The 24,075-nt window shown below is 60.9% G+C and overlaps 2 protein-coding genes across 3 annotated transcripts; both read left to right on the forward strand.

The window, feature by feature from the left end:
• The first annotated feature begins 7,924 nt into the window (after positions 1-7,924).
• On the forward strand, positions 7,925-10,380 carry HJV (hemojuvelin BMP co-receptor). The gene is made up of 3 exons (XM_035572474.1): positions 7,925-8,018; positions 8,831-9,333; positions 9,757-10,380. The coding sequence occupies exons 1-3, from the start codon at positions 7,925-7,927 to the stop codon at positions 10,378-10,380; spliced, it is 1,221 nt and encodes a 406-aa protein (XP_035428367.1).
• Positions 10,381-18,625: 8,245 nt separating this feature from the next.
• TXNIP (thioredoxin interacting protein) lies at positions 18,626-23,399 on the forward strand. Of its 2 annotated transcripts, XM_035572477.1 has the most exons (8): positions 18,626-19,294; positions 20,165-20,237; positions 20,344-20,491; positions 20,839-20,941; positions 21,109-21,365; positions 21,471-21,627; positions 21,742-21,890; positions 22,071-23,399. In XM_035572477.1, the coding sequence occupies exons 1-8, from the start codon at positions 19,045-19,047 to the stop codon at positions 22,104-22,106; spliced, it is 1,173 nt and encodes a 390-aa protein (XP_035428370.1). In that variant the 5' UTR covers positions 18,626-19,044; the 3' UTR covers positions 22,107-23,399. The 2 variants fall into 2 exon arrangements, with proteins under 2 accessions (XP_035428370.1, XP_035428369.1); XM_035572476.2 differs by having other exon boundaries at positions 18,821-19,294; positions 21,471-21,890.
• Positions 23,400-24,075: the final 676 nt, after the last annotated feature.

Raw genomic sequence — 24,075 nt, forward strand, 5'->3', positions numbered from 1 at the left:
GCACTGACGGACGAGTCTATTAAATTAAAAAAAAAAAAACACCACCAGCCCTGCACCATTACGCCAGAGGGGCAGGTTTGTGTGGATGGGCCAGGTCGAGCCCGGCTTTTCTGCATTAACCCATCGCTGCCCTGCCCCACGGACAAAGGAAACGGTGCTGGTCCCCCACCCCTGCACCCCAAACCCCAGCACGGCCGCTGCCAAAACGAAAATCCTACTTGCTGCATTATTGTTGTCATTATTATTCCCGAAAATAGGAGAAAACAGGAGGCAGCAGAAAATCGCAGCTGGGATTCAAACAATTAAAAGTTGGCGAGGCGGCGGCGAGCGGCTGCAGCGTGAGCGCTGCCGGGCTCCGACCGCGCCAGCAGCATCGCGCCGGGACCGGGGGTGCTGGGGTCACCCGGGGGTGCCGAATTTCCTGCATGAGGAGGGGGCTCCAGGGGGTTTTGGGGGCTGCCGTGGGAGGTAGGCAGCTGTGCTTTGCCTCCGGAGCCCCGCTCGCAGCTCCCGGCAGGGTTTTGCCAGCAAAGCCGAAGCAACAGCGTCGGATGCTGTTCATTCCTATGCAGCTGGGCTGGGAGCACTCCCTTTCCCCCCCCCCCAGCTGGAGATTAAAGACATTTTAGTTGGAAATAGAGACAGAAAAAGCACATTTCCCCCCTCCAAACATTGCTTTTTTTTTTTTTTTTTTAATCCCTAGCTGCAAAAAGGAGAGCGAAAGCAAGCCGACCGCGCTGCCAAACCCTGCGCTGACCCTTAGTTAAGCACGGAGACCAATTACCCATTCCTCTCTCGTTTTGCCTCTCTCGAAGCAGCCCCGCCGGCCCCAGCAGTGCCTTACCCCGGCAGCTCCTGCACATCCAGGTCCCGATGTCGCCTGCAAAAGCGCTGACCGATTTGCATAGCAGTGCCGGCGAGCCGGACTGGTTCGAGGGGACAGAGGCAGCCTTTCCAGGCCCTGAATGGCTTTGTGGAAAAAAACAAACAAACAAAAAAAAAAACCCCACAACCCAACCCTCTAATCTCTGGGGACTCACGCCTTTCCCCGTGCTCCGGGTCGGATTCGGAGCCCCGTTTGCTGCCAGCGAGCTCCGAGAGCGCTCGAGCAGAGCACGGCGCTCGAGGCTGCCTGGTTTTAGGGCAAACTGCAAAGCTCGGCAGGGGCGAAGCGGGCGCACCCCGCTTTCAGAGGCACCTGATGGGCAGCACGCAACGGGGCCGGGGCTGGTGCCCCGCTGCAGGGACCACAGATGTCAGGGGAGGTGGTTGGGACGGAGCGCCCCGTGCCACACGGCTGGGTGACGGCGGTGCGGTGACGACGAGCGGCACCCGTGCTGCGGACGTGCCCAGCGCCCCAGGCGAGCGCAGGGGCAGGGGGTGCCTCGAAAACCCACGCGTGCTCCCGGGCTGCACTCACACGCCTTGCACACGCCGTGCCCACACTCGCACGCACCTTGCACACACTGTGCCCACACTCGCACGCCTTGCACACGCCGTGCCCACGCTCGCACACCCCGTGCCCACGCTCTCACGCGCCTCACGCCCAAGGGTTTCGGTCGCCTGCTCCGAAGCGCAGCTCGGCAGGGCAGTGGGGGCACTGGGAGCCCCCCCGTTTCTTCCTCCCCTCCCAGCCGAGGCCCCGGAGAGGAAGCCCCCTCGAGTCCCATGTCACGGCCACACAATTGCACTGAGTTTGGGAAGTCTCCAGCTGATTTACTGCATTTTCCGATCCCTTGCGCATCGGGGGGGGGGGGGGGGGGGGAGGGGGGGGATATTTCTCTATTTCCCTTCCTAAACAATCCCATAAATTGAAGACTGTTTTTATTTTTTCCCCCTTTCAAACCCAACCGTTTCCAGGTATTCTTGGGCTGCAGCTTTCTGAAGAAATTTGCTGCAGAATTCATTTCCTTCCATCCGGGAGCGAGGAAAATCCCTTCCCTGCAGGACAGCCATGGGCAGAGATGTGCCCCCCCCCCCCCCCCCCCCCCCCCCCAGCCCCTCTCCTCTCCTCCCAAAATCTCTGCTCAAAGCATCCAAAAAACCACTCGAAATCCCAGCATCAGCTGCCGGCCGACGGAAACAACGCTGGGGATTTGAGCGGCCCCAACCGCGGGCGATTTGCCCCAGTTCTGCCACCAGCTTGGGGCCGGGTGGGTGAGCCCTGGAGGGTGGGGGCCGCTCCCCAAAACCCCCCCGGGGGTGATTTCCAAGCCCCCCCCCCCCCCCCCCAGCCTGGTTTTACCCCTCCTTTAGCCGGGCAGCAGCGCGAGCAGTGCGCCTCGAGGAGCGTGGAAGCACGAGTGGGGAAACTGAGGCACGGAGCAGAGCCCCCCCAAACCCCCCCCCCGTGCCCCTTGCTGGCCCCGACAGGCCCGGCCCCGCAGCCCCCCCCCACCCCGGGTCCCCGCTGCCACTCGCGACGTGCTGCTGCCACCTGGTGGCACCGTGTCCCCGCTGTCCCCGGGGTCCCCCCCTCCGCCAGCCCCCGGCCGCATCCTGTGTGGGCTCTGCGCGCGGGGGGGGGGGGGGGGGGGGACACAAAACGGGGGGACCCCCGCCCCCAGCAGCACCCACGCAGCGGGACCCGGACCCAAATCCCCCACGGGGCCGTGCGGATGCCGGGGCGCTGCGGTAAGGGATGGGGAAACTGAGGCACGGGGAGGCAACGCGACGGTTTCCCCCGGCATCGCCGCCTTCCCGCACCGCTGGCCAAACTGAGCAGGGGGTAGAAGGGGGGGGGGGGGGCTCCGGCCCCATCTGCTCCCAGCTTTTTTTAGCGCTCCCCTGCCCCGCAGCTGCTGAGCAGGTGCCGCGGGCGGGTGATTTATCTGCACGTCGGCATCTCGGGAGCAGTGCCCGGGCACGGGAGCGGGATCTTTTCCTCCGGAGGGGGCCGAGGGATGCCAGCCCCGTGTGGGTGCGGGCAGGGGGCTCGGGGGGCGCCTACGGTTGTAGGGCGCAGCTCCCCAGGCCTCCCCCAGTCTCCTCGAGGTCTTCCCTCTCCACCTGCAGCACCGAGATTTCTGCTCCTCCAAGCAAGTCGAGCAGGGGAGCAGAAAAGCTGGCGAAACCTGGAAGAAAACTTTAATTTAATTCAAGATCTGCATCTCCGTTGGGTTTTCCAGCTCGCTCCTCGCAGGGCTGGGAGAAGGGCCCTTCCCCGCAGGCCCTCTGCCCCATGCGGCCGCCCTGCGTTTGGGGTGCAGCCGAAATGGGAGCCCGCCTCGGGGTCCCTGCGGTGGGATTCACGCTGCAGAGCCTGGGGAAACCCCCGGGACCCGCAGCTCCACCTGGTCCCACCAGGACCCCGCGCCCATCCCACGCGTGGCTCGCTCTGCCCGCAGATTTGAAGCGCGCGTGGCCGCGTGCCGTTTGGAAACCTTCGGCTCTCCCTCCCTTTCCCTTCCCCTCCCCACTGGAATCCAGCTTTCGGGATCAAAAATACTGCTGGCTATTTTTAAAGCACCGACTTAGCCCCTCTCCTCCTGCGGTGACGGATCGGGCTGTCGTAAAGCTCAGCTGTTTTCCGCTCCCTCCGCACCGAGCCCGGGCAGTAGCAGGAGCGATTCCCCCCTCGCTGCCACCCAGGGGGGGGACCCTGAGCGAAGCCAGGGCAGGATTCGTGCCCGAGGTGCTGGGGGCGTTGGGCAGCGCAACCCACCGCTGCCAGGGTGAGTGGAGCATGGGGATCCTCTGTGCTGGGTGGGAGAGAGGGGAGGGGGCTCTGTGCCAGGCGCGGTGAAGGCTCTGGGTTTGAGCACCACGCACATATCCTTTCCATCGGAGAGAAGCGAGATCTTCTCTTCCAAGGAGCTGGCACCATCTTCCTGGCAAATCCCGGCTTCCCAGGCACCTGCCCCTCTTCCGACCGTGATCCTGAGGCGGGAGCAGGCACGGGGACGATGCTCACGGCTCCTCCCTGCCTCCGAGCCCCGGAATCTGGCTGGCCCCGTACCCGAGGGATGCTCGGGTGCATGAGCTGTAGGCGCTCAGCAGCACAGCGAGCGATGCTGGCGGCTGGTCTGCCCCCGGCCACTCGCATCCGCAGCCCCGATGGAGGCAGACAGCTCCTCTGAGACCGGTGCTTTGAGGTGTGATTTGCTGAGCGTCCCCCTCCACGCTGGCTGGTTTGGGTGCAACCCCCCCCCGGGGTGCTCCTGATGACCCCCATAGCAGGGGGTTTGCAGCTCAGAGCCAAGCAGGAGCTGGTCTCCCAGGGCAAATCCAACCTCAAAAGCCCCGGGGTTAGATCCTGACCCAGTGGGTGACATCCCTGCCTGTGGCAGGGCGTTGGAACCGGGTGATCTTTAAGGTCTCTTCCAACCCAAACCATCCTGCGATACCAAATCCTTGCCAAACTCATTGTGCTGGTGCTGGGGCTGGACCAGGGGCTGGAGCTGAGCTGTGGTGGCACCAGCTCGACCTCCAGCCTTCCCCAGATGAGCATCCACATGGGTGATGCTCAGAGAAACCCCCCCCCCCCCACTGCCTGCTTCGCACCACGACCGGGGTCTCTCCCCACTCCTGGTGCTTGGGAAACCCTCATCCTTCGGGGCAGGAGGGTTGGGGTGAGGCCAGCTGCTCTGCGGGCAGCTCCACAGCCCCGCGGCGGCAGGATTTGGGGACCCAGCTGGTGGGATCGGGGTTTTGCGCCTCCTAAACCTCCAGCTGATTCTGCTGGTGGGAAGTGGGGAGCTGGCTTTCCGAAGAGGTTTGATCGCAGATGCTTTTGGCTCGGTACCGCGACGCTCTGCCAGCCTGGGAGAAATTCCCAGCCTCCTCGGCCCAACATATGCCTGCAGCCCCGGCTCGGAGAGCTGCCGCATCCTGACGTTGCTGAAACAACCGATGGCTTCATTTCAGGATCCAGCACCTCCCCAGCACCCCCAGCACCCAGTCCCGGGGTGCCCCATCACCCAGCCTCCACCCTCGGGGCTGCGGCAGCCGGGACGCCCCAGCCTGGTTCCTTCATCTGAAATCTTCCCCGGCCAAACGAGGCGGGTGGGTGGGATGCCGAGCGGCTCTCGCCCAGCCCAGATGGCCCCGGCTGCCGTTCCCGGAGGAATTCCCACCTGCCCGGCCCCTGCCCTGCGTGTAACCGATTCCCCGGCTCGGTGTCGGTGCCGGGGGCTCGCTGCGGGGAAGCCAGATGGGAGGATGCCGGGCACCCAGCATGGACCTCGGGAGGCTGCGCTGGGATTCGGGTGTTATTTTTTAAACAACATTTTTTCCACTCTCCAGTTATCCCTCGTTACCAGGTAACAGACCCAGCACATAAATACCGGGCAGGGAATGGAGCTGCAAAGCCTCCGTGCATCCAGGAACAAAAAATAAACGGGCGCCCAAAGCCTTCCTCCTCTGGTGGCTGCTGATGCACAACCAGCTGGGATTTGGCCCCAAGCTGGTATTTATTCCTTGTTTTCCCTTCCTCTAACCACAACCCATGAGGAAGATGGACTGGTGCACTTAAAACATGAGCCCGGCTGCGGATTTCAGCTTGTTCTGCAACGAGCAGCCCCCGTCCCTCCCTCCCTGCCCCGCTTCCCGGGTGAGGAGCGGTTCCACAGCTGCTGCCAGAGCTCAGTTTCCGCACGAGAGCTCACATTGGGGCGAGCAGAAACCCTTTTCCTCCCCATCCCTAAAGGGGGAGGCCCCACGCAGCCAGGGCAGCCTCGTTCCCCCTTCTTCCTCAGGCCTCCTCCTCTTCTTCAGGCTCATCTGCCCCCCTGTGCCACGCACCCTCTCCCTCCGCACCCTGCGCTTGTTGTTCTTGGCCGGGTTTTTGCCTGGCTAAATTTAGGCGGCTCTATTTCGACACCCATCCCCTGCCCCGCGGGGCGAAGAGGCCGGAGCAAAGGTAGCGAGGAGGAGGAGGAGCGGGGTCTGCTCCCCGCAGTGCCCCGGGTTTTATCCGGCTGCGAGGCCAGGCAGGTGCCGAGGACAGAGGCTGGCACCTTGCGGGCTGCCTCCCTGCGGGGGCTGGCACTTGGGGTCGAGCTGGGTGACAAGGACAAGGCAGCCCGGGTGGCCACCAGGGAAGGAGCCCCCAGGGCCAGGGGTCCGGAGGAAGCCGATGCAGGTGAGCGGGGCTGCATCGAAGCAAGGGCAGGGACGAGGGTGCCAGCGGCAGGACGTTGGTGCAGGCACCCAGGGGTGCCCCAGGGTGCCGTGAGCAGGGACCCCACGGGAGGACTGGGGTGTCCAAGCACCCTTTGCTGCCCCAGGAACTGTCCAGGAACCACCGAGACATCTCCTTGGGCTCCCGGAGGGTCTCCAGGCACTGCTGCCGCCTTTCTCCTTGGGATCAGGACATCCCGAGGAAGGTCCCACTGCCTGCAGGCCCCATGGTGGGGCCTCTCCCTGCCCCAGGCAGAGCCACGCCGTCCCATTACACATTAACCAGCTGGTTATCAGCCGAGCGCTGCGCCAGGGATGCGGACACGTCCCCTCCATGCCACTAACCCCAGGGGTTCGGGTCTCCAGCTCCAGGAGGGATGCGCGGCAGCTCCCAACCTGCTCGAGCAGCTCCTGGGCCAAGCTCTGGGCACGGGCAGAGGCTCGGAGCACACCCAGAGCTTGTGCCTCCTGTGCTGGTGTGCTGAACGTGAGCCCGGCTCCGGGCCGTGGCACCAGGTCCGGTGTCCCCATCCCCGGCTGCAGGGGGCAGTTTCCCCCCCTCCAGCACAGCCGGCCGAGAGCAGCTGGCAGCCGGAGCATCGCCAGCAGGTTTGAGGCAATGTTTTCGCTCCAGACATCTGCCCCGTTAGCCATTAATCCAGCTGGCAGAGGGACACGGGGGGCTGCCAACACGCGGCTACGTCACCGCGCCAGCCAGTACAGCTAATGGTGTTTGTTTGATGGCTGCAGCCACAGCAAAGGGAGCTGGAAGGTGCTAGACAGTGCTGCGGGACTGCCTTTTATTTTATTTATTTATTTTTTGAGAGCGAGATGAGACTTCGGGCTCTTTTCCCTCCCGCTTGCAGCTTTCACTTACCAGCAGGCGTGGTGTCGGCAGGACGCGCTCCTGGGGCTGCCCAGGGCACCAGGCACACCGCTGCGGGCGGCAGCCTCTGGCATGGCACACAGCTAAAGGGGAAGGGGGAAAACACAGATTTCACGAGCAGTAGCTTCAAAAGGACGTTTGCAAAAGGCTGGCCAGCAAGTGATTAACAACCAGCCGGTAACAAAGCCACCAAGGGCTCAGGTCCCCAGCCCCTCCGAAGAAGCCGCAGCCAGCTGCTGGACCCCAGCCACGCACAGCGAGTGGCGACGTGCTCCTCGCATCGCCCTTGGGCCAGCTCGAGCCTCCCTCACCCGGAGCCAGCACTGGGGGCTCAGAGGGGGAGCAGCCACGTGCTGGCCGCAGGGGGAAGGTTTTTGGACGGAGCAGGAGGTGCTGGTGGCACCCACCGGTGCTGGCTGCGGGCTTCACGGCGGCCACGCTAAGAATTCAGCTTTTCAGCTCCTAAGCCCTGGGATGCTGCACTCCAGAGCTTGGGTTTTAACTGCCCTCCACCTGCTAGGGCCAGCAGAAGGACAGAGCAGCCCACGCGTACCCAGCGTGTAGGGCAGCGTGGGTCCTCTCCGCACACATCAGCTGCTCGTGCCCGTGTTGGGAAGCGTCCCCGAGCCGCTGGTGCTCCCCAAGCTGCAGTGGTTGAAAACAGCTAAAAGAAACCAAACCCTCTGGGATTTTGCCCCAAATTTCGCCTTCCCCGGGAGGCAGCAGTGCAGCCGAGCCCTGCAGGGCTGCGTTTTTGCAGCTGGTGACTCCAAACCTGCAGCCCCGGGCACCTCCTGCTGCAGCTCCTGTGCGCTGGCACCTCTCCGATCCCACCTCTCTCTGCTTGCAGGGGAGCTGCCGGATGCAGCAGAGCGCAGCCAGCGGGTGAGCGACCCCCCAGGCTCTGCATGGATTGGAATGGGGAAACCTGCCTGCAATAAGAGCCCCGGGCAGCTGGAGAGCCCCGGCTTCTTCCTTCGAGCACTCTTCCTCCTCCTCTTCTGCAGGCATGGTAAGGAGCCGCCCGGGCAGAGCGGTGCCAAAGCCCCGTCCGTGGCAGGGACGCCAGCAGGAGCTGCAGCCCCCAAGGGTGTGGGGGGCAGCACCATGGCAGAGCCCCCAGGAGAGGACTGGAGCGAGCCCAAGAGCCTCTCATTGGGGTCCCAGGCACTGAGTGCCCTCATCCCTCCACAGCTGTAGGGTGGGCAGCAGGAGGATGCCCCTGGGAGCCCTCCAGGGGTCTGCTCTCCTCTATAGCCCCTCTGCTTAATGAGCTAATTGGTGCCCACTGGGACGAGTTCGTTAGCCCTCCCGGAGCAGTGGCAGCGTGGTGGAAAGAAGCCCGGGCGGCAGGACGTCCTTGGTGCAGTCTGACCCATCACAAAAGAGTGATTGCCCAGCCTGGCCAAGGCTGAAATGGGACGAGGGGGTTTCCCAGCTCAGAAATTCCCATTTGTCCCCTGGCAAGCCCTGGGGCGAAGAATCTCCGTCTGAGCCACGTCCCAGGGTCACGGTCGCAATGGCTGTGCTGGCTCGCGGCTGTGCTCGTGCCCCAGGTACCATCTCAAGTCCCAGCTGCCCCAGCACAGCCCCTCGGCCCCGTGCTTCCCCATGCTGCCTCTGCGCTGGGTCCCAGCCCATTTCTGCAGCTGGTGACCCTGGGTTCATTCCCTCTGGTCATTTAAACTGGCCGCTGAGCTCCCTACCGCAGGCGCTCCCAGGAAGCGTCCCCATCGTGGGACCGGCGGCGGGAGGCGGTGGGGCTGCCCCTTCCCCACCCCTGCAGCTCTACTGGGACGCCCTGGGCCGTCCTTTCTCTCCCAGTTTCTTCCCAGTGCAAGATCCTGCGCTGCAACTCCGAGTACGTGGCCGCCACCCTCAACCTGCGCGGCTCCGGCAGGACGGCGGCGTACTGCAACGCCCTCCGCTCCTACTCCCACTGCACCCGCAAGACGGCTCGCACGTGCCGGGGCGACCTGGCCTTCCACTCCGCCGTGCACGGCATCGAGGACCTGATGATCCAGAACAACTGCTCCAAGGAGGGCCCCACGTCCCCGCCCCGGCCCCGGCCCCCAGCTCCCAACCACCAGGGCTTCGAGTCTCTGGATATCTGCAACTACGAGAAGAGTTTCCTCTACAAGCACGGCCAGCCCCCCAGCTACCAGCACTGCGCGGCTTTTGGGGACCCCCACATCCGTACGTTCCACGACGACTTCCACACTTGCCGGGTGGAGGGCTCCTGGCCCCTCTTGGACAATGACTACTTGTTCGTGCAAGCCACCAGCGCCCCGGTGGCCAAGGGGTCCAACGCTACGGTCACGAGCAAGGTAACGCCGGCGCCTAGGGTTTGGCAGCAAACCTGCTCCGGGGTGCAGCGGTGTGGGGTGCTCCCTGAGGGGACGTGCCTTGATAAAAGGGCTGGGGAGGGCAGTGGTAGCTAAACCCATGTGGGATCAGGCATTAATGTCCGCAGAATGAGAGGGATGAAGGTCCTTCAGGGACCAGGGAGAGCTCCCATTGCAGCCTGGGGATGGGTTACTGGGTGGTGTGTGGGGTACTGCTGTGCGCTCTGTCCAGGTTTGCAGATGGTTAAATGGTATTAAGGAAGGAAATCGCTTTCTGAAAGGACTGCGGTAGTGTGGGAGAGCTGGTGGGGGGCAGAGGGGAAGAAGGGTGGGATCTGCTTTGCCCTCCTGTAGACGAGACGTGGGGCAGGCCCGACCAACCCGCCTCCGCTCTGCTCTCCGCAGCTCACCATCATATTCAAGAACATGAAGGAGTGCATCGACCAGAAGGTCTACCAGGCCGAGATAGGCAACCTGCCCGCGGCCTTCGAGGACGGCTCGGTGAACGGTGGCGAGAGGCCGGGCGGCAGCAGCTTGGCCATCCGGGAGCTCAGCCCCGGGCGGCACGTGGAGATCCGAGCCGAGTACATCGGCACCACCATTGCCGTCCGGCAGGCCGGCCGCCAGCTCTCCTTCTCCATCCGGGCGGCCGAGGAGGTGGCGCACGCCTTCACGGAGGAGCAGGACCTGCAGCTCTGCGTGGGGGGCTGCCCCCGCAGCCAGCGCATCTCCCGCAGCGAGTGCTGCCGCGGCCGTGCGGCGGCCGAGGCGGCCCGGGCGCTCTGCAAGGAGATGCTGCCGGTGGAGGACGTCTACTTCCAGTCGTGCGTCTTCGACGTGGTGACCTCGGGGGACGCCAACTTCACCATGGCGGCTCACGGAGCCCTGGAGGATGCCAGGGTCTTCCTGCCCGACGCTGAGAAGCTGCACATCTTCCAGGCTGGGGCAGGCTGCCCGCACGCCTCTCCTTCCTTCCTCCTCCTCCTCCTCCTCGCCGCTAGTCTTTGGGCTCTTCAATCGCGCTTTTAACTCCCGCTGGCCGCCCGCCGCTGGCATGGCGTACAGCGCAGGGGTAAGATGAGAGCACTGCTGACTCAAGGCCCATGCCTTGCAGATCAAGAGAGATGCCTCGTCTCGGATCAAGTAGCTCTACAGCGAGAAGGAATCGGAGCCCCAGACCTTTGGAGAGGGGAGCGCTGGAGACAGAAGTCGCTGAGACTCCAGTTTGTCTCTGCTGCTCCTGCACACATGGCACTGACTGAACCTCGCTCCTCTCCCAGCAGGCCAATCCCTGTTTTTTTATGTTGGATCCTGGTGCGTGTTTTCCTAAAGGTGAGGATATCGCGGCCGTACCAAAGAAAAAAACAGCCAGGGCGCAGGCATGCTTGGACAGCCTCTGCCCCTCAAAGCCTTTGGGTGCTCCTGCCAAGCACAGCCTCTGGCAAGACACCGGTCCTTTCTGAGCTACTACAGCAGGCGTTGGCTCAGGGACCGTACAGGTTCAGCAATAACAGGCTCAGAGCCCAGATCCCAGTTTTTAGCAGTCAAAAAATGTCGTCAGGTGGATTTGGGGCCCCTTGACACTGCAGCTGCTGAAGTCACGCGGAGCAAGGCAATCAGACGGTCATCAGAGTGATGTGACCAAGCTTTGAGGGTTGTTTTTTTCCACGAGAGCTGGATTCGACCCTGCCACACGGAACCCTCCTTTCTCTGGGCTGGTGCCACTGATTTCCAGCCCTCTGCAGGTGCAGAGCATCAGGTCTCCGCCATTTCAAGCTCCTGTTGCTATTTTTCTTTGTTGTCTTGGCACCTGTCTAAGACTCAGTATAGCAAGTTCTGGACTTTGGACCAGCGTTGAGTTTCAGTGAGAAAAAAATACCACTCAGCATTCCTCTCCTTTGGGCCCAGCTCTCTCTGTTACTGTCACAGCCCAGCTCACATCTAACCAAGACTGTAGGTTTGACTTGTAAAAGAGAATTAATAATGAAGACACTGAGCTGGCAAAAAGCCCTACAGCTGTACTGATGGGCAGGGGAACTATTAGCAGATGTACATAAATACGGAGGTGAGGTCAAATTAGATGTTTAATATATTTAAGAGGTTTTAAGTAAAGCAGAGTTCTATAAGTTAAGAAATATTTTCCATATGCTTTTTTTTTAATGAAGAGGACTCATTAAAACTTTGCCATCCCTGTCCCACGGAGCCACGAGTGCCTTGCAAAGCCCCGGCCTCGCAGACGCGAGCTGGCAGCCGTGGGCAGGATTTGGGCAGGCAGCTGGGGAAGGAGAACAGCAAATCACCAGGTGAGGAGGATGTGGAAACCAAGGTTTTGCAAGTCACGTTTCAGTGCACCCCCAGCTTCTTTGGTCCATTTTTTTTTTCACCTCTGTCTCTTCCACCAGACAGTGAATGCAGAGATGTTTCTGAGCTATATCAGCATATTTCCTCCTCCAACATAGTCTCGAAGCACACAGCGACTAGCATGAGAGTTTCTCTGTTTCTCGTGTGCTGCTCTCGCTAATCCCTGAGCGTTTTGACATTAAAGGTGTCTATTTTTGAAGTCCTCATTTCCTGTCATCTGTCTCATTTCTTTGGTCGGCAGCAGCAGGTGAAGATAATAATATCTCGCCTTCCACCCACTGCTCCTTTTACTCTGGAGCACTTTGTGGTTTATATATACCCGCGCTGAGGCAGGAGAGCAGCCAGTCTGCCTCACCACCCCGCTCCACCACGTCACGGGTCCCCGTGGTGGTGACAATGTTCCCCCAAAGGGATAAAACCCTCAGCAGCCCCGACCAGCCCGCAGCATGAATAGTCCCGGAGCTCCGTGCAGGAGCAGGGCTGACTTTATGCAGCAACACGAGGGAGCCATGGGGTGAAACGGCGGCTCCTCGGCAGCATGCAGCAACTCTACGCCGCTGCCATGAACAGCATCGTGGTCACACAGTGAGGGACAGATTTTACAATGCACAATAAAATTATCCTTAGGTTTGGGCTGGTGACACCAAGCATGTATGGGGAGAGGCTGGCGTTCCTGATGGAGAGCTGAGGATCTCGCTGCCCGATGGCCCCTCGCTCCCCAGGCCTCGTGGTACCTCCACGGCTGTGTATCGGGGACAGGAGAGCCCCCAGGACCCCCCAGCAATGCAAAGGGATGACCCCACACGTGTCCTGGGTGTATGGGCATGGCAGGGAAGCAGCGCAGCACACCCCACCGAGTGCTAGTTCTGTCCCGACCCAGAGCCTGGCAGGAGGGTTGGTGTCGGGGCTCGCGCCTCCCAGCCCGCTCACTGACTTCCCAGCTGGAAAAGAAGCCATGAGCTGGGCTCCAAAGGCGTTGTTCCCATTGAAAAGAAAACCGGAGTTCCCTGGGTCCGGTGCATTGAAGGCATCTCCACGTCAGTCCCCGGACAAACCCCAGAGCCCGTGAGAAGAGAGGGCTTTGGGCAGAGCTCGCCGGAAAAGGCGACCCAGGCTGCCCTGAGCAGCTCCCCAGGGTCCCCAGCTCTGGTGTTGGTTAGGGCCGGCACCAGGCAGGCGCAGCACGTCACGGCCACGGCCACCACTTCCTGCACACGACGCCGGTGCCTAAATCCGAGCCTGGTGGGGGGCCAGGCATGCACGGCGCTGAATGGGCTGGAGCCCGCTCCCAGGATTGTTCCGTACTCTGCATCCTAAGCGTAACAATTTGGGGGAAGCAAGGCCTCTCAAAGACGTGCTGAAGGCTGTGAGGAGGAGAGAGCCCTTTCCACCCCTGCCAGATTGCAGTCTGAAATAAAGAGCTGGAACGTAGGCGTGGATCCAAGGCCCATTGATGTCGACAGGAGTATTTCCATTGACGTCAGCAGACTTTGGATCGAGCCCTCGGTTTCCTAGCATATGTCACCTGCTAAAAAAGACCCCGGCAACACTGGCCAGCATTTTCATAAGCGAGCCTGGTTTTGGCCATTCTGCATGCAGATGCCCAACCTGAGTGGTTGCAGCAAGGGAATTCCCAGTCTAAATCCAACCCGGGGTTTGCCTGACCTTGTACACATTTGTCAACAGCACCGGGTCTCGGGGGAATGTCACTTAAATCCCATCTGGCTCCGAGTTCTAGCAGGTAGAGAAATGCCAAGGCATTTTCTTGGGGCATGAGGTGTAGTAGCCAAAGATGAATCTTCATTAGCAGCTTTCCCCTAGCAGTAAATGAGCCGGTCAGCAGAGGCAGCTGGCTTGGCCAGCTCCTGGTGCTGCAGCGAGGGTACAAAGCTGTGTAAGTTGGAGCTGCCGAGCCACCAGCCTGCAAACCAGAGCTCTCCAGACCATATGTAGGTCTCCAAAACGGTAACACCGGTCTAAAAGCTGCCCAACCATGCAGCTTTGAGGGGTGCGTTTCACGCCATGCCGTGGCACGTTTTGTTAGCAAGATGCTAAGGCCGGGACACACACGTCCTCCCCAGAGCCTGGGGTCAGAGTTGGCTTCAGGTTCGTGATGGCCAAAGCCTCACCGGCGTCACCAGCAGGAAACGTGCGTGGGGACGGCGGCTGACACGGGCACGTTTCAGTGAGGGCTTGGCCGGGTGCTCTCCAAGCATTTGGCAAGACAAAAAGTCTCTAATCTAACAAAAAGAAGTAAGCTGCCAGCGGCGTTTGGGCAGCAGATGCACAGAACCCCGATCTCTGGGGGTCCAACCCAGCGTTTTGCTCACGAAGTGGAAATTCCACCATTTTCACAGTTTTTTACAGCCCTTCCTTCGTGCGAGCAGGTAATGCACGAAGCGAATCCACGAACGCTCATCCCCAGACGTCCACCTAGGACTGAGCAGGGCGGACAGAGCGATGTGGTCAGCCTGGCACCTCCGTAAACCCAAAAACCAGCCCGTAAGGATGGATGGAGGAAGTCAATCCCTCCCGCGTTCCAACAGCCCGTGCCGTTCCTGGAAAGGCCTCTAGATGTCCGCAAAATCCCAGGGATGAGGAGCAGGGGACGGAGCCTGCAGGGAGATCCGCGGCCCGTGGGTGTCAGCCCTCACCCCAAGCACCACCAAACGCTCCCCGAAAGGTGCTAAGTCTTTCTGCTAAAGATTTATTTTCTGCTAAATTAGGTCCTAAATCTTTCAGATTTAGGGAGCTTTACGTTCAGGGTGAGCGTCTCCAGCAGCCGTCCCCTTGACCCCAGGCACAAACACAAGCGGTGGCAGCCTGAGAACAGCCTTGGCTGCGGAAAAGTTAGAAATATTCCTTATTTCTTTGCTGTTTCCATCGTGCACAACCTCCGTTGGGCCCTTGCAAGGGATACCCAGACAGAGCAGGGAGGGGGGCTCAGGAAAACTTTTGCTTTCCAACACTTTTTCCTCTCTTAACAACAACAGATTTAAAGTCTGGCTGCCACCAGAGGCACAGGGGGCCCAGTGGGTTGGTTTGGAAAGCAGAGGGCTGGCTTTGGTCTTGCAGAAGAGCAGGACTTGGGTGACGGAGCAGAGCCCAGCATGAGCAGCTGATGCAAGCGAGTCCTCCTGCCCAGGGCAGATGAGAGACACGGGACTTCCCAAGCTTCAGAAGTCAAATTCCTCCTTGTTTGTGGATGACCAAGCCCGGTCTGTCACAGGCTGTTGACTCGCAGCTCCGACTTTCCCCCCGGCTCTCTTGCAAAAACACAATCTGGCCAGAAAAGAGGTGAAGAAATCCCGTCGCAGCAAAGAACCATCTGTTAGGGAGAGCTTTCACGTCGTGTTCCTGGCAGGAGCTGGGAAACTGGGCCCTGGGGGAAAAATCCTCACGCTCAAGCCCTGTGAGGACTCTTCCCTGTTCAGCAGGGATTGGGAAGGGGAGAAGGGGCTCCAGGTCCGTGCCGTGCGTGCACAAAGCCTTTCCAAAGGCAGCCTGCACAGCGCTGCAAATTGCAGGCAGCGGAAAGCCAAGCCCTTGCTGTGGATGGCAGCAGCAAAAAGCTGATTTCGGTACTGGGGATCTGTGGGATGTGCCCCGAGAGCTTTCCAGCCCGTTTCACCAAGGGACAACTCAACCCCGTCCACCTCCAGAGAGCCGGCGGTGTTGTGGCCCCTGCCCCACGTCAGGCACCGCAACCAAAACTGTTGTTTTTGTTCAGAAACACAGACGGAAATGCTCCCCTTGCTTCTCTGCCTCAGCCTTCCTGCTTCTGAACCCAGCCGAGCCGAGCAGCCCCATCGCCGCCGAATCACTGCGGCGCTCTGGATGTGGCCGCGGCCGAACGCCAGCAGATACGAGCAGGGCAGCGGAGTCCTGCCAGCAGCCCCACAAGTCCCCCAGCCCCTCGTTCTCCAGCTGTGGCCACACGGCCCCGATATGATCGGGGTGGGATTTTCTAGGCGCTGCTCTCCGCACACAAACATCGCTGCCAAAGGAAATGCCTCTTCCGCCCCGGCTCCTGTTCCCATCCGCAGAACAGGCACACTCTGTCCCTTCGCTCGGGCCTGTTGTGAATCCCTTTGCGTCCCTCTCTTCCCCCTCCCTGCCCCGAACGTGCTGGAAGTCACCATATATGGGGAAAAAGGCAGAAAACGGCAGTGAGGAGCACCGGGGAGCTCTGCGCCAGGCTCCAGCCCTGGCCGCCGGCGGTCCCCGCGCTGCGGGGCGTTGGGGTGGACGGGGCAGAAGACGATGCACCAAGAGGAGCCTGGCTTCTCCTGGCAACCCTGGGTTGTGGCTCCCGATAAACCAGGAAATAAAGGTTTTATTCCTCAGGGCTTGGCAGGAGAACGGTTTCCAGCATGGCCTGGTGTGGCCATTGCGGAGCCCGGCACCGAAAGCAGAAGGGCGAGCTGCTGAGTCGCACTGCTTGGTTTCTGCCTCACTTAATTCCTTCTCCGTGACCCACGCAGCGGCCCCTGCTTTCCGTGACTCATCTTAGGGCCTTGGTTTCCAGCCCAGCCCTGTGCTTTTGACCTTCCTTAAACCCAGCACACTCGGTTCCTCATGCGGCTCTCCTCGCCCCCGGCCGGGCGCAGCAGGAGGGGCACGGCTCTGGTCACCCTCCTCACCCACCCGCGCTGCCACAGCCTCACCCAGAGCTTTTCTCCTTCCCTGCGGCAGCGATTGAGGCCGGGGGGATCCTCCAAGCCTCACATTGCCAGTGGGAAGTGAGCTGAGAGGGGGTGAAAGCCTTAAAACAATCATTGGGGGGAGTGAGGAAGCACCCAAGAGCCGGCCCCTGCCCAGAAGTCAAACTGTCTTCTCCTCTGATGTCCTTGCTCTGAGGGGACGTGACATTTTGAGGCTTTCGTTTACAAGCTGAAGCTCGATTTCCAAACCCCCTGCTTAACTCAGAGTGCTGCTCGCGTGGGAAACCTCGTGAACCCAGTCTCATCCTGAGGAAATCGCAGCTTCCCCTCCTTCTGCAGGAGGACCAGGGAGGCATTTCCAGCCAGATAGAGGTCAGGGGAGCAAAGGGCAGGAGCTGACTGACAGCTAAAAGCAAATTTGGAGAGGATTCAGGAGTTGGAACGTGCCTTGGACCATATCTTTGGCAAGCTCTTTGGCTTGGGACTTCATTGTCCTTTGACATGGCTGGAATGCGTTTTGCTGTCCCGCAGTGAGCCGCGATGGGCGGCCACAGCCAGGCTGGATATGTCTTTCTTGGAAGACGGGCTGCGAAGGAAACCAGAGAGGGAAAGCACGAAAAAGGGAACGCTGGGCCCAGAACCAAGCTGGGGGCTTTGGGATCGTGTATCCCACGGCTGGCGAGGCTGGCAAGAGAGCTCTGCTCATCGGGCCAAATCAGAGTAAATCCGCAATTCTCACTAACCCAGCACCTTTATCCCCAGCGTGCTGCGGGAGACAATGGGGAGAGCTCGCCAGCCCCAGAGGCAGCAGGAAAAGGTGCAGTTCCTTCATTACGCCCCTAATTGTGAAATAATCTTCTCGCAGCAGGGAAATCAGTCCCGCAGCTTGGCAGGCGATCAGTTTATGCCCCACAGTTTATCCGGCCAGTCTATCAGTTTATGCTCGCAGGTGTGAATTAATGCTGAGGGAAGCAGAAGACGGGAGGGCGAAAAGCAGGGGGTGTGTGCCAGAAAGCCATGGACAAACGAGACCCACGTGAGCGGGCGAAGGACAAAAGAGACAACTCCTGAGGAAAAGAAAACAACAAAAAAAAAAAAATCCCTTTCCTCGTTGCGGGTGGGGAGGCCTGGGCGACTCCGAAAATATTGTTCTGCCGTTTCCTCCACTCCCTGCGCTGCCCTTCCTGAGCCACAGGAGTATAATAGGGCTTAAAATGAGTGGTGAAAAAAGCCCCCCCCCGGAAAAAAAAAAAAAGAAAAAGTCGGGGGGGGGGGAACGGGTGCTTGGAAAAAATAATCGAGGAAGGAAAACGCAAGTGGGTCGCGAGTGGGAGCCACGGCAGCGCCCCAAATCCCCATGGGGGAACGGGGCCGAGGAGCTGTGGGGGCACAGGGGTAGGAGGTGGGGGGGCAGCCCGTGGTGGGGGCCTTGTTGATAAGAAAACAGCCCCCCCCGTGGTTTTTTGCCCCCCCCCCCCGTGGTTCTGTGACGAGCCTCGGTGACGCCGAGGCCCGGTGATCTCAGCCGCGTGCCGCCGGTGCTGTCACCCCGGGGTGACGGCTGGAAAGGTCCCGAAGTGTGGGGGGCGAGGGGGGCGTCATGCCTTGCTTTTAGCGGGGTGACGGCGCACAAAAGGGATGTTTGGGGGGGGGGCTGCCCAAATCTGGCAGGCAGGGAGGGGGCACAGGACCCTACTGGGGGGGGCACAGGACCTGATTGAGGGGCACAGGACCCTTTGGAGGGGGCACAGGACCCTACTGAGGGGCACAGGACCCTGTTGGAGGCTGCAGATGGCGGTGGATGAGGGGAGCCCCCTCACGGTCCCCAGAAAGGATGGAGGGAGGCTGAGAGATGCCCCCCAGACCCCAATTCCGTCCTTTTTACCACAAAGTAGACGTTTTTAGGTGCGGGGGGGGGGCATCACTGGGGGGCTGAGGGAACGCAGGAGGTGACTGAGGGGGGACTTGGGGGGGGGCTGTGGAAGCCCCAGCGGGCGGGGGTCGCACCAAGACCCCCCCCCCACGCACGTCAGGGCCCGGCCCCAGGCGGGGGGCTCGCCCCCGGCCCTCACAGCAGGGAACAGAACATCCCGTTCCCCGTTCCCCGTTCCCCGCTCCCCATTGGCCTCCACCGCCGCCCGTCCTCACTTCCCATTGGTCCGCCGCGCTGTCACTCCGCCTCCCTCCCCGCCCCCGCCCCCGCCTTCCCAGCCGAGCACACGCTCGCCTCTCCTTCACACGCTGTCCACGCTCCGCAGGCGGCGCGCTGATTGGCCGGCCGGCTTGTAAACAAGGCGGCGGCCGCCAATGGGCGCGCTGATCACGCGAGCAGCACGGCCTGGCCACGCGCCCTCGGCGTGGAGTCGCCTGGCATCAACAGGCGCGGGAGGGGGGAAGGCGGGCGGGCGGAGGCTATAAAAGGGGGCGGGCGGCGGAGCCGCGGCCAGAGCGCTGAGGGCAGCAGGAGGCGGAGGAGCTACGCAGCGGCTCTGCGGCGGGCAGAAAGGGGTTTAAACCTCCTTTTTTTTTTTCTTTTTTGACTGAAACCAGCCTTTTTTTGGGGTGGTTTATAGCCTTTTTTCCTCCTTGCGAGGGAGAAAAAGCTATCTCTGCCCTGCATTGCCGCTCGCTGCTTCCTCAGGAGAATCCTCACGCACTCACCTCAGCCATGGTGATGTTCAAGAAAGTCAAGACCTTCCTCGTGGCCTTCAGCGAGCCCGAGAAGGTTTATTGTAGTGGGGAGAAGGTGGCCGGCCGCGTGCTGGTGGAGGTGGCCGAGGTGACTCGCGTCAGCGCCGTCAAGGTGCTGGCCTGCGGGGTGGCCAAAGTCAACTGGGCCAAGGGCCCCCAGCAGTGCAAGCAGGAGATGGAGTACCTGCGCTTCGAGGACGTCCTAACCCTGGAGGAACAGCCCACAGGTGAGGGTTTGGGGCTGGGAGAGGGGGTGTGGAGGTGGGTCTCTCCTTGGGGTGTCCTGGTTGTGCCCCCTTGGGTGTGGAGTGTCTTGGTTGGGAGTTTTGGGGGAGTTTTGGGGTGGGAGGGCTCACCGCTGAAAGTGGAACTGGGTGGTGGCTGGAACTTGGGAGAAACGAGGAAATGGATAGAGACCTCACAGCTGGGCAAAGGGAGAGGTGAGGGTTTCTGTGCCCTGTGAGGAGCCCAGAACAAAAGCAGCCGTGCTGCTACCAAGGACCTGGGTGTTGATGTGGCTGGGAGCAGGCAGAATGAGATTGGTTTGGGCTGGATGTTGCACGGCAGCAGGAGCTGAGCCTGGTGCCTGCAACAGGTAGGCAGGGAGGGGCCCGCACAGATGGTGCCAGAGGCGAGGAGTTTCCAGGGCACGGAGAACTTCCCTGCCTGCCTTCAGCCTCCTTGTTGGGCTGGCTTCAGGGTAGGCAGAGAGGGAGTTGGCAGCGTCCCGGGAGATACCTGGGGTGATGTGAAATCTCAGAGATAAACAGCGAGGAAGGAAGTTGGTGTTGGATATTCCTGCGAAGTCCAAAGGGGAGGCAGTGGGGAGGGGTAACACAGGCTGAACTGAGGCAGATTGTGTTTGTGGCCTCAGCTGCGGATGTTGAAAGAGGAAGTGAAAGTGCTGCTCGCTTCATGAGGACATGAAGTTCTGTGGTTGTTTGGGGACAGGTGTGGGAGGCTCTTAGCAAACAGCTAATGCTGCTCTAGCTCATGCAGCGTCTGACTTGATCGCTGCCTGGGTAAGCACAAAGGGGATAATGCTTAAGAACAGTGCCCTGGAGCTTCATCTTAACGCTCCCCTCTTCTTTTCCCAGATGGGGATGGCTCTGTAATCCTGAGACCTGGGAACAAATACGAGTACAAATTCGGATTCGAGCTTCCGCAGGGGTAAGTATCATACAAATACGGTCTCTGAGGAAAAATAAATCGCAGTCTTATGGAAAACTCTGTTGCTGCCTCAGATGTGCCTAACAACAGGTGTTTGTCTTCTCAGGCCTCTTGGTACAACCTTCAAGGGAAAGTATGGCTGCGTGGATTACTGGGTGAAGGCCTTCCTTGAGCGCCCGTCCTTTCCCACACAGGAGATAAAGAAGCGCTTTGAGGTTATGGACCCCGTTGATGTGAACACTCCAGAGCTGCTGGTAAGTGCTGCTGTGCCTTGCCACCCTCCAGGAGGTTTGGGTGCCAGAGGGTGTTGAGAGAGGCGCTTAGGTGGGGTCACTCCGACCTCTGTAATTAAGACGCCCTTAATGGGCTTTGTTGCTGAGCGTGGATTAAGGGCTTAGTTCCTAAGAAGTCTTAGTCACTTCTAGAAACCTACACCAAGGCAGGTGAAGTGAGGCAGTTGGGCCTTCGTTTCCCTGCAAGACACTCGAGCCTCTCAGGAACTTGAAGCTGAGATCCCAAAGGGGGGGAAGGTGAAGCTTGGGGGAATGGCCTGGGAGCAGCAGACAGGTTTCATCCAAGTAACCCTCTACTTTCTCCACAGTCCCCAGTGGCTGCCAAGAAGGAGAAGAAGGTGTCCTGCATGTTCATTCCTGATGGCCGCGTGTCGGTCAGCGCGCAGATCGACAGGAAGGGCTTCTGTGAAGGTAGGAGCCTGCCTTGCTCGAGGAGCGAAGGGGGGAGGCAAGGGGCAGTGGGACGAGTTTTGGGGGAGCATCAGGGGGTGTTGAACCAGTGCATGGCGGCTCAAACGGGCAGACCCCAAGAGAAAAGGTTGGACCTTCCTAAATGCAAGCTGTCCTTTCCTCCCCAGGTGACGAGATCTGCATCAATGCCGACTTCGAGAACACTTGCTCCCGCATCGTGGTGCCCAAAGCAGCCATCATTGCCAAGCACACCTACCTGGCCAACGGGCAAACCAAGGTGTTCACTCAGAAACTCTCCTGTGTCCGGGGCAACCACATCATCTCGGGCATGTCAGAGTCCTGGCGGGGCAAAACGATCCGCGTCAAGAAGCTGAAGCCATCCATCCTGGGCTGCAACATCCTGCGCGTGGAGTATTTCCTGCAGGTGAGTGGCTCGGGCTGCTGACCCCGCGTCCTTGCTCGGCGGGGGAGTAAACTTGGGGTGCTGCTGGCTCCCGACGTCGCTTAACTCCGATCCTCCACCCTGCAGATCTACGTCAGCGTCCCGGGCTCCAAGAAGATCATTTTGGAGCTGCCCCTCGTCATCGGCAGCCGGTCGGGCATCGGGAGCCGCAGCTCCAGCATGGCCAGCCAGACCAGCTCCGAAATGAGCTGGGTGGACCTCAACCTGCCGGATGCTCCAGAAGGTGAGCGGGGCACGGCGACAGCGGGGGCTCCTTGGGGGTGCCCCACACCTGCCACCGACACGGTTTTTGGGGCGCTGTGGGGCAATGCTCACCCTTTCCCTCCCTGTCTTGCAGCACCCCCCTGCTACCTGGACATTGTGCCTGAAGACCACCGCCTGGAGAGCCCGACCACCCCTCTCCTCGATGATCCCGACAGCTTCGACAGCCCCATCTTCATGTATGCCCCCGAGTTCAAGTTCATGCCGCCGCCCACTTACACCGAGGTGAGCAGCGGGGCCCCGAGGGCTGGCTGCTGGGCTTTGGGGAGCAGGGGGATTTGGGATATGGGGAGCAGGGGGATTGGGGGGGCGGGGGGCAGGTGTGGTTCTGGATGGTAGCTCTGGCCACATCCCGTGGGGAATGCATCTGGAAGCATCTCACCGGCCTCTTGGCTTCTTCCCCAGGTGGATCCCTGCATCGCTAACAACAACGTGCAGTGAGTGCCGAGCGGAAGTCACTCTCCCAGTTTTTTTTTTTTGGACTCTGAACCTGCTGTGGGACCTGGCAGCAGCCCAGACTGGCGTCTTCCTGGGAGCCCTGCTGCAGGAGTGGCCGCACGAAGGGCGCCCGTCACGACAGCTCCCAGGGAGGCTCTCGGGCGAGCGTGGAAGGGGTGAAGTGTCTGAGTCTTTGTGTTCCCTCGTGTGCTGGCTGCCTTGACGCGTACGAGAAACCCTCCTGTGGCTCAGGGGTTGTTCGGGACCTCGTTCACAGCCAAAGTCTTCCGAAAAACCAAAACCAAATACCAAGGTGCTCACGTGGAAACGGGCAGAAGATGGGTGTGTGGAGCACGGAAGGTGTAAGTGCCTCAGACACCTCGGTCCCAAACCCTTCGGGGAGGAGAGGCAGATGCCAGCCCGAAAGGACTTGCAGCGACGTTGGTCTGTGGGGAAACCGCCATCGCGACGCCTTGGACTCGGTGACGCCGTCCTGGGATGGATGCGACCCATGCGACAGACGATTGTAGCCAAACCCGGCCCTCTGCCCGGAGGGCTGTTGCTCTCGCTTAGGCTAATTAATTAACGCCTCTGATGTCCGAGCTCCCTGCGCGGGACGGGGTGTGGGGCGAGGTGCAAGGCTGCAGGAAGCAACGACCCCGTTACTACGGGGAGCTAATGCAGCGTCCCGAGGGCTGCTCTGCATGCTGGTCTGGTCTAGTTTGCTTTCTAGAATCCGATGGGGAAGCTCGGCCCCGCGACTGAGCCGGTTGGCGTTGAGCGGTGGTGCCCGTAGCGTTGATCTCAGTGTCTCCTTTCTGAACTACTAACCCCGTGCAACCGACGCGGGGCGGGAGAAATCACTATGCTCTGTTCTACTCGCTTCACGCCCGCAACCGTCGCGGCGGCGGCCTCCCCCAGCACCGTCCCGGCCTGTCACCGCCCGAGTCCCTGACATTTCGACCAAAACTTCATCTCCTGGTGCCAAAACGCCCCCGACTCGGGTGAGGCTGGGCTGCTGCGCCGAAGAGGCGAAACCAAATCTGGCCGGTGAATTTCTTGCCACCGCGTCGCCCCCGCTGTCCAGCTGCGGTGGGGATGGCCCCAGTAGGGCCGAGCTCTTGAGGGCTGCTGGGGCGTGGAGCGGACGACGACTCCTTTGTACAGTTGTTTTTGTATTCGTTTTTTTTTTTTGGGGGGGAGGGGGATAAGAGTTGAAAAAGTCTATATTTTGTACTGTTGAGGCTCTATAAACCCCTATGGGGCGAAGTTTTTAATAAAGATCTCTCAAAGTGACATCCTTGTGGGGTCTCTGACTTCGGGCACGGGAGGGCGGTGGAGGGTGGAGTTGGGGGAGTGGGGCAGAGGTCCTGAAGCCACCTGAGGGACTTGAGGGGTCGTCCCCATGCCCCCATCCCTGCCCCACCCGCCTCTGCAAGGCACAACGAGCTCGGCGCTATCGCAGCGCCTGCGTTGGGCACCCATGGGTGCACCCTGTGGAACGCAACCACTGCCTGAGGGCGCGCGCAGCCCTGCTCCGGGTGGTTTTTGGGGCCGGGTCAGCCAAAAGCTGCCCTCTCTCGGTTGCCCTGCTGAATGGGGGAGGAAAACCCGCTGCTCAGTTCAGATTCGCTTCATTTTACCCCGATTCGACACCTGACAAACCGGCCCCCGTACCTGCGGCGGGAGCAACCCAACCCGAGTGGGAGCGGGTGCGCTGCGAACGTCCCAGCCCGCGGGTCGCATCCGTGCGGGACTGGGGACCCCACCAAAAAACGCCCCTCGAGGAACGCCCCTCGAGGAGGTGGTGGCGGGCGAGGATGAGGTTTTAGGAGGAGAAGCCGCCCTCGGGACCGCTCCGCGCATGGCGGGGAAGGGGAAACTGAGGCACCGAGCGGCAGCTCCCCGGCGCCTTGGTCCGGATGGGGTGGGAAAATTCCTGCGCGCTCACGGGCTCGGCATCCCCACCGCT

This window comes from Cygnus atratus, chromosome 28, assembly GCF_013377495.2.
Source record: "Cygnus atratus isolate AKBS03 ecotype Queensland, Australia chromosome 28, CAtr_DNAZoo_HiC_assembly, whole genome shotgun sequence".
Lineage (NCBI taxonomy): Eukaryota > Metazoa > Chordata > Aves > Anseriformes > Anatidae > Cygnus > Cygnus atratus.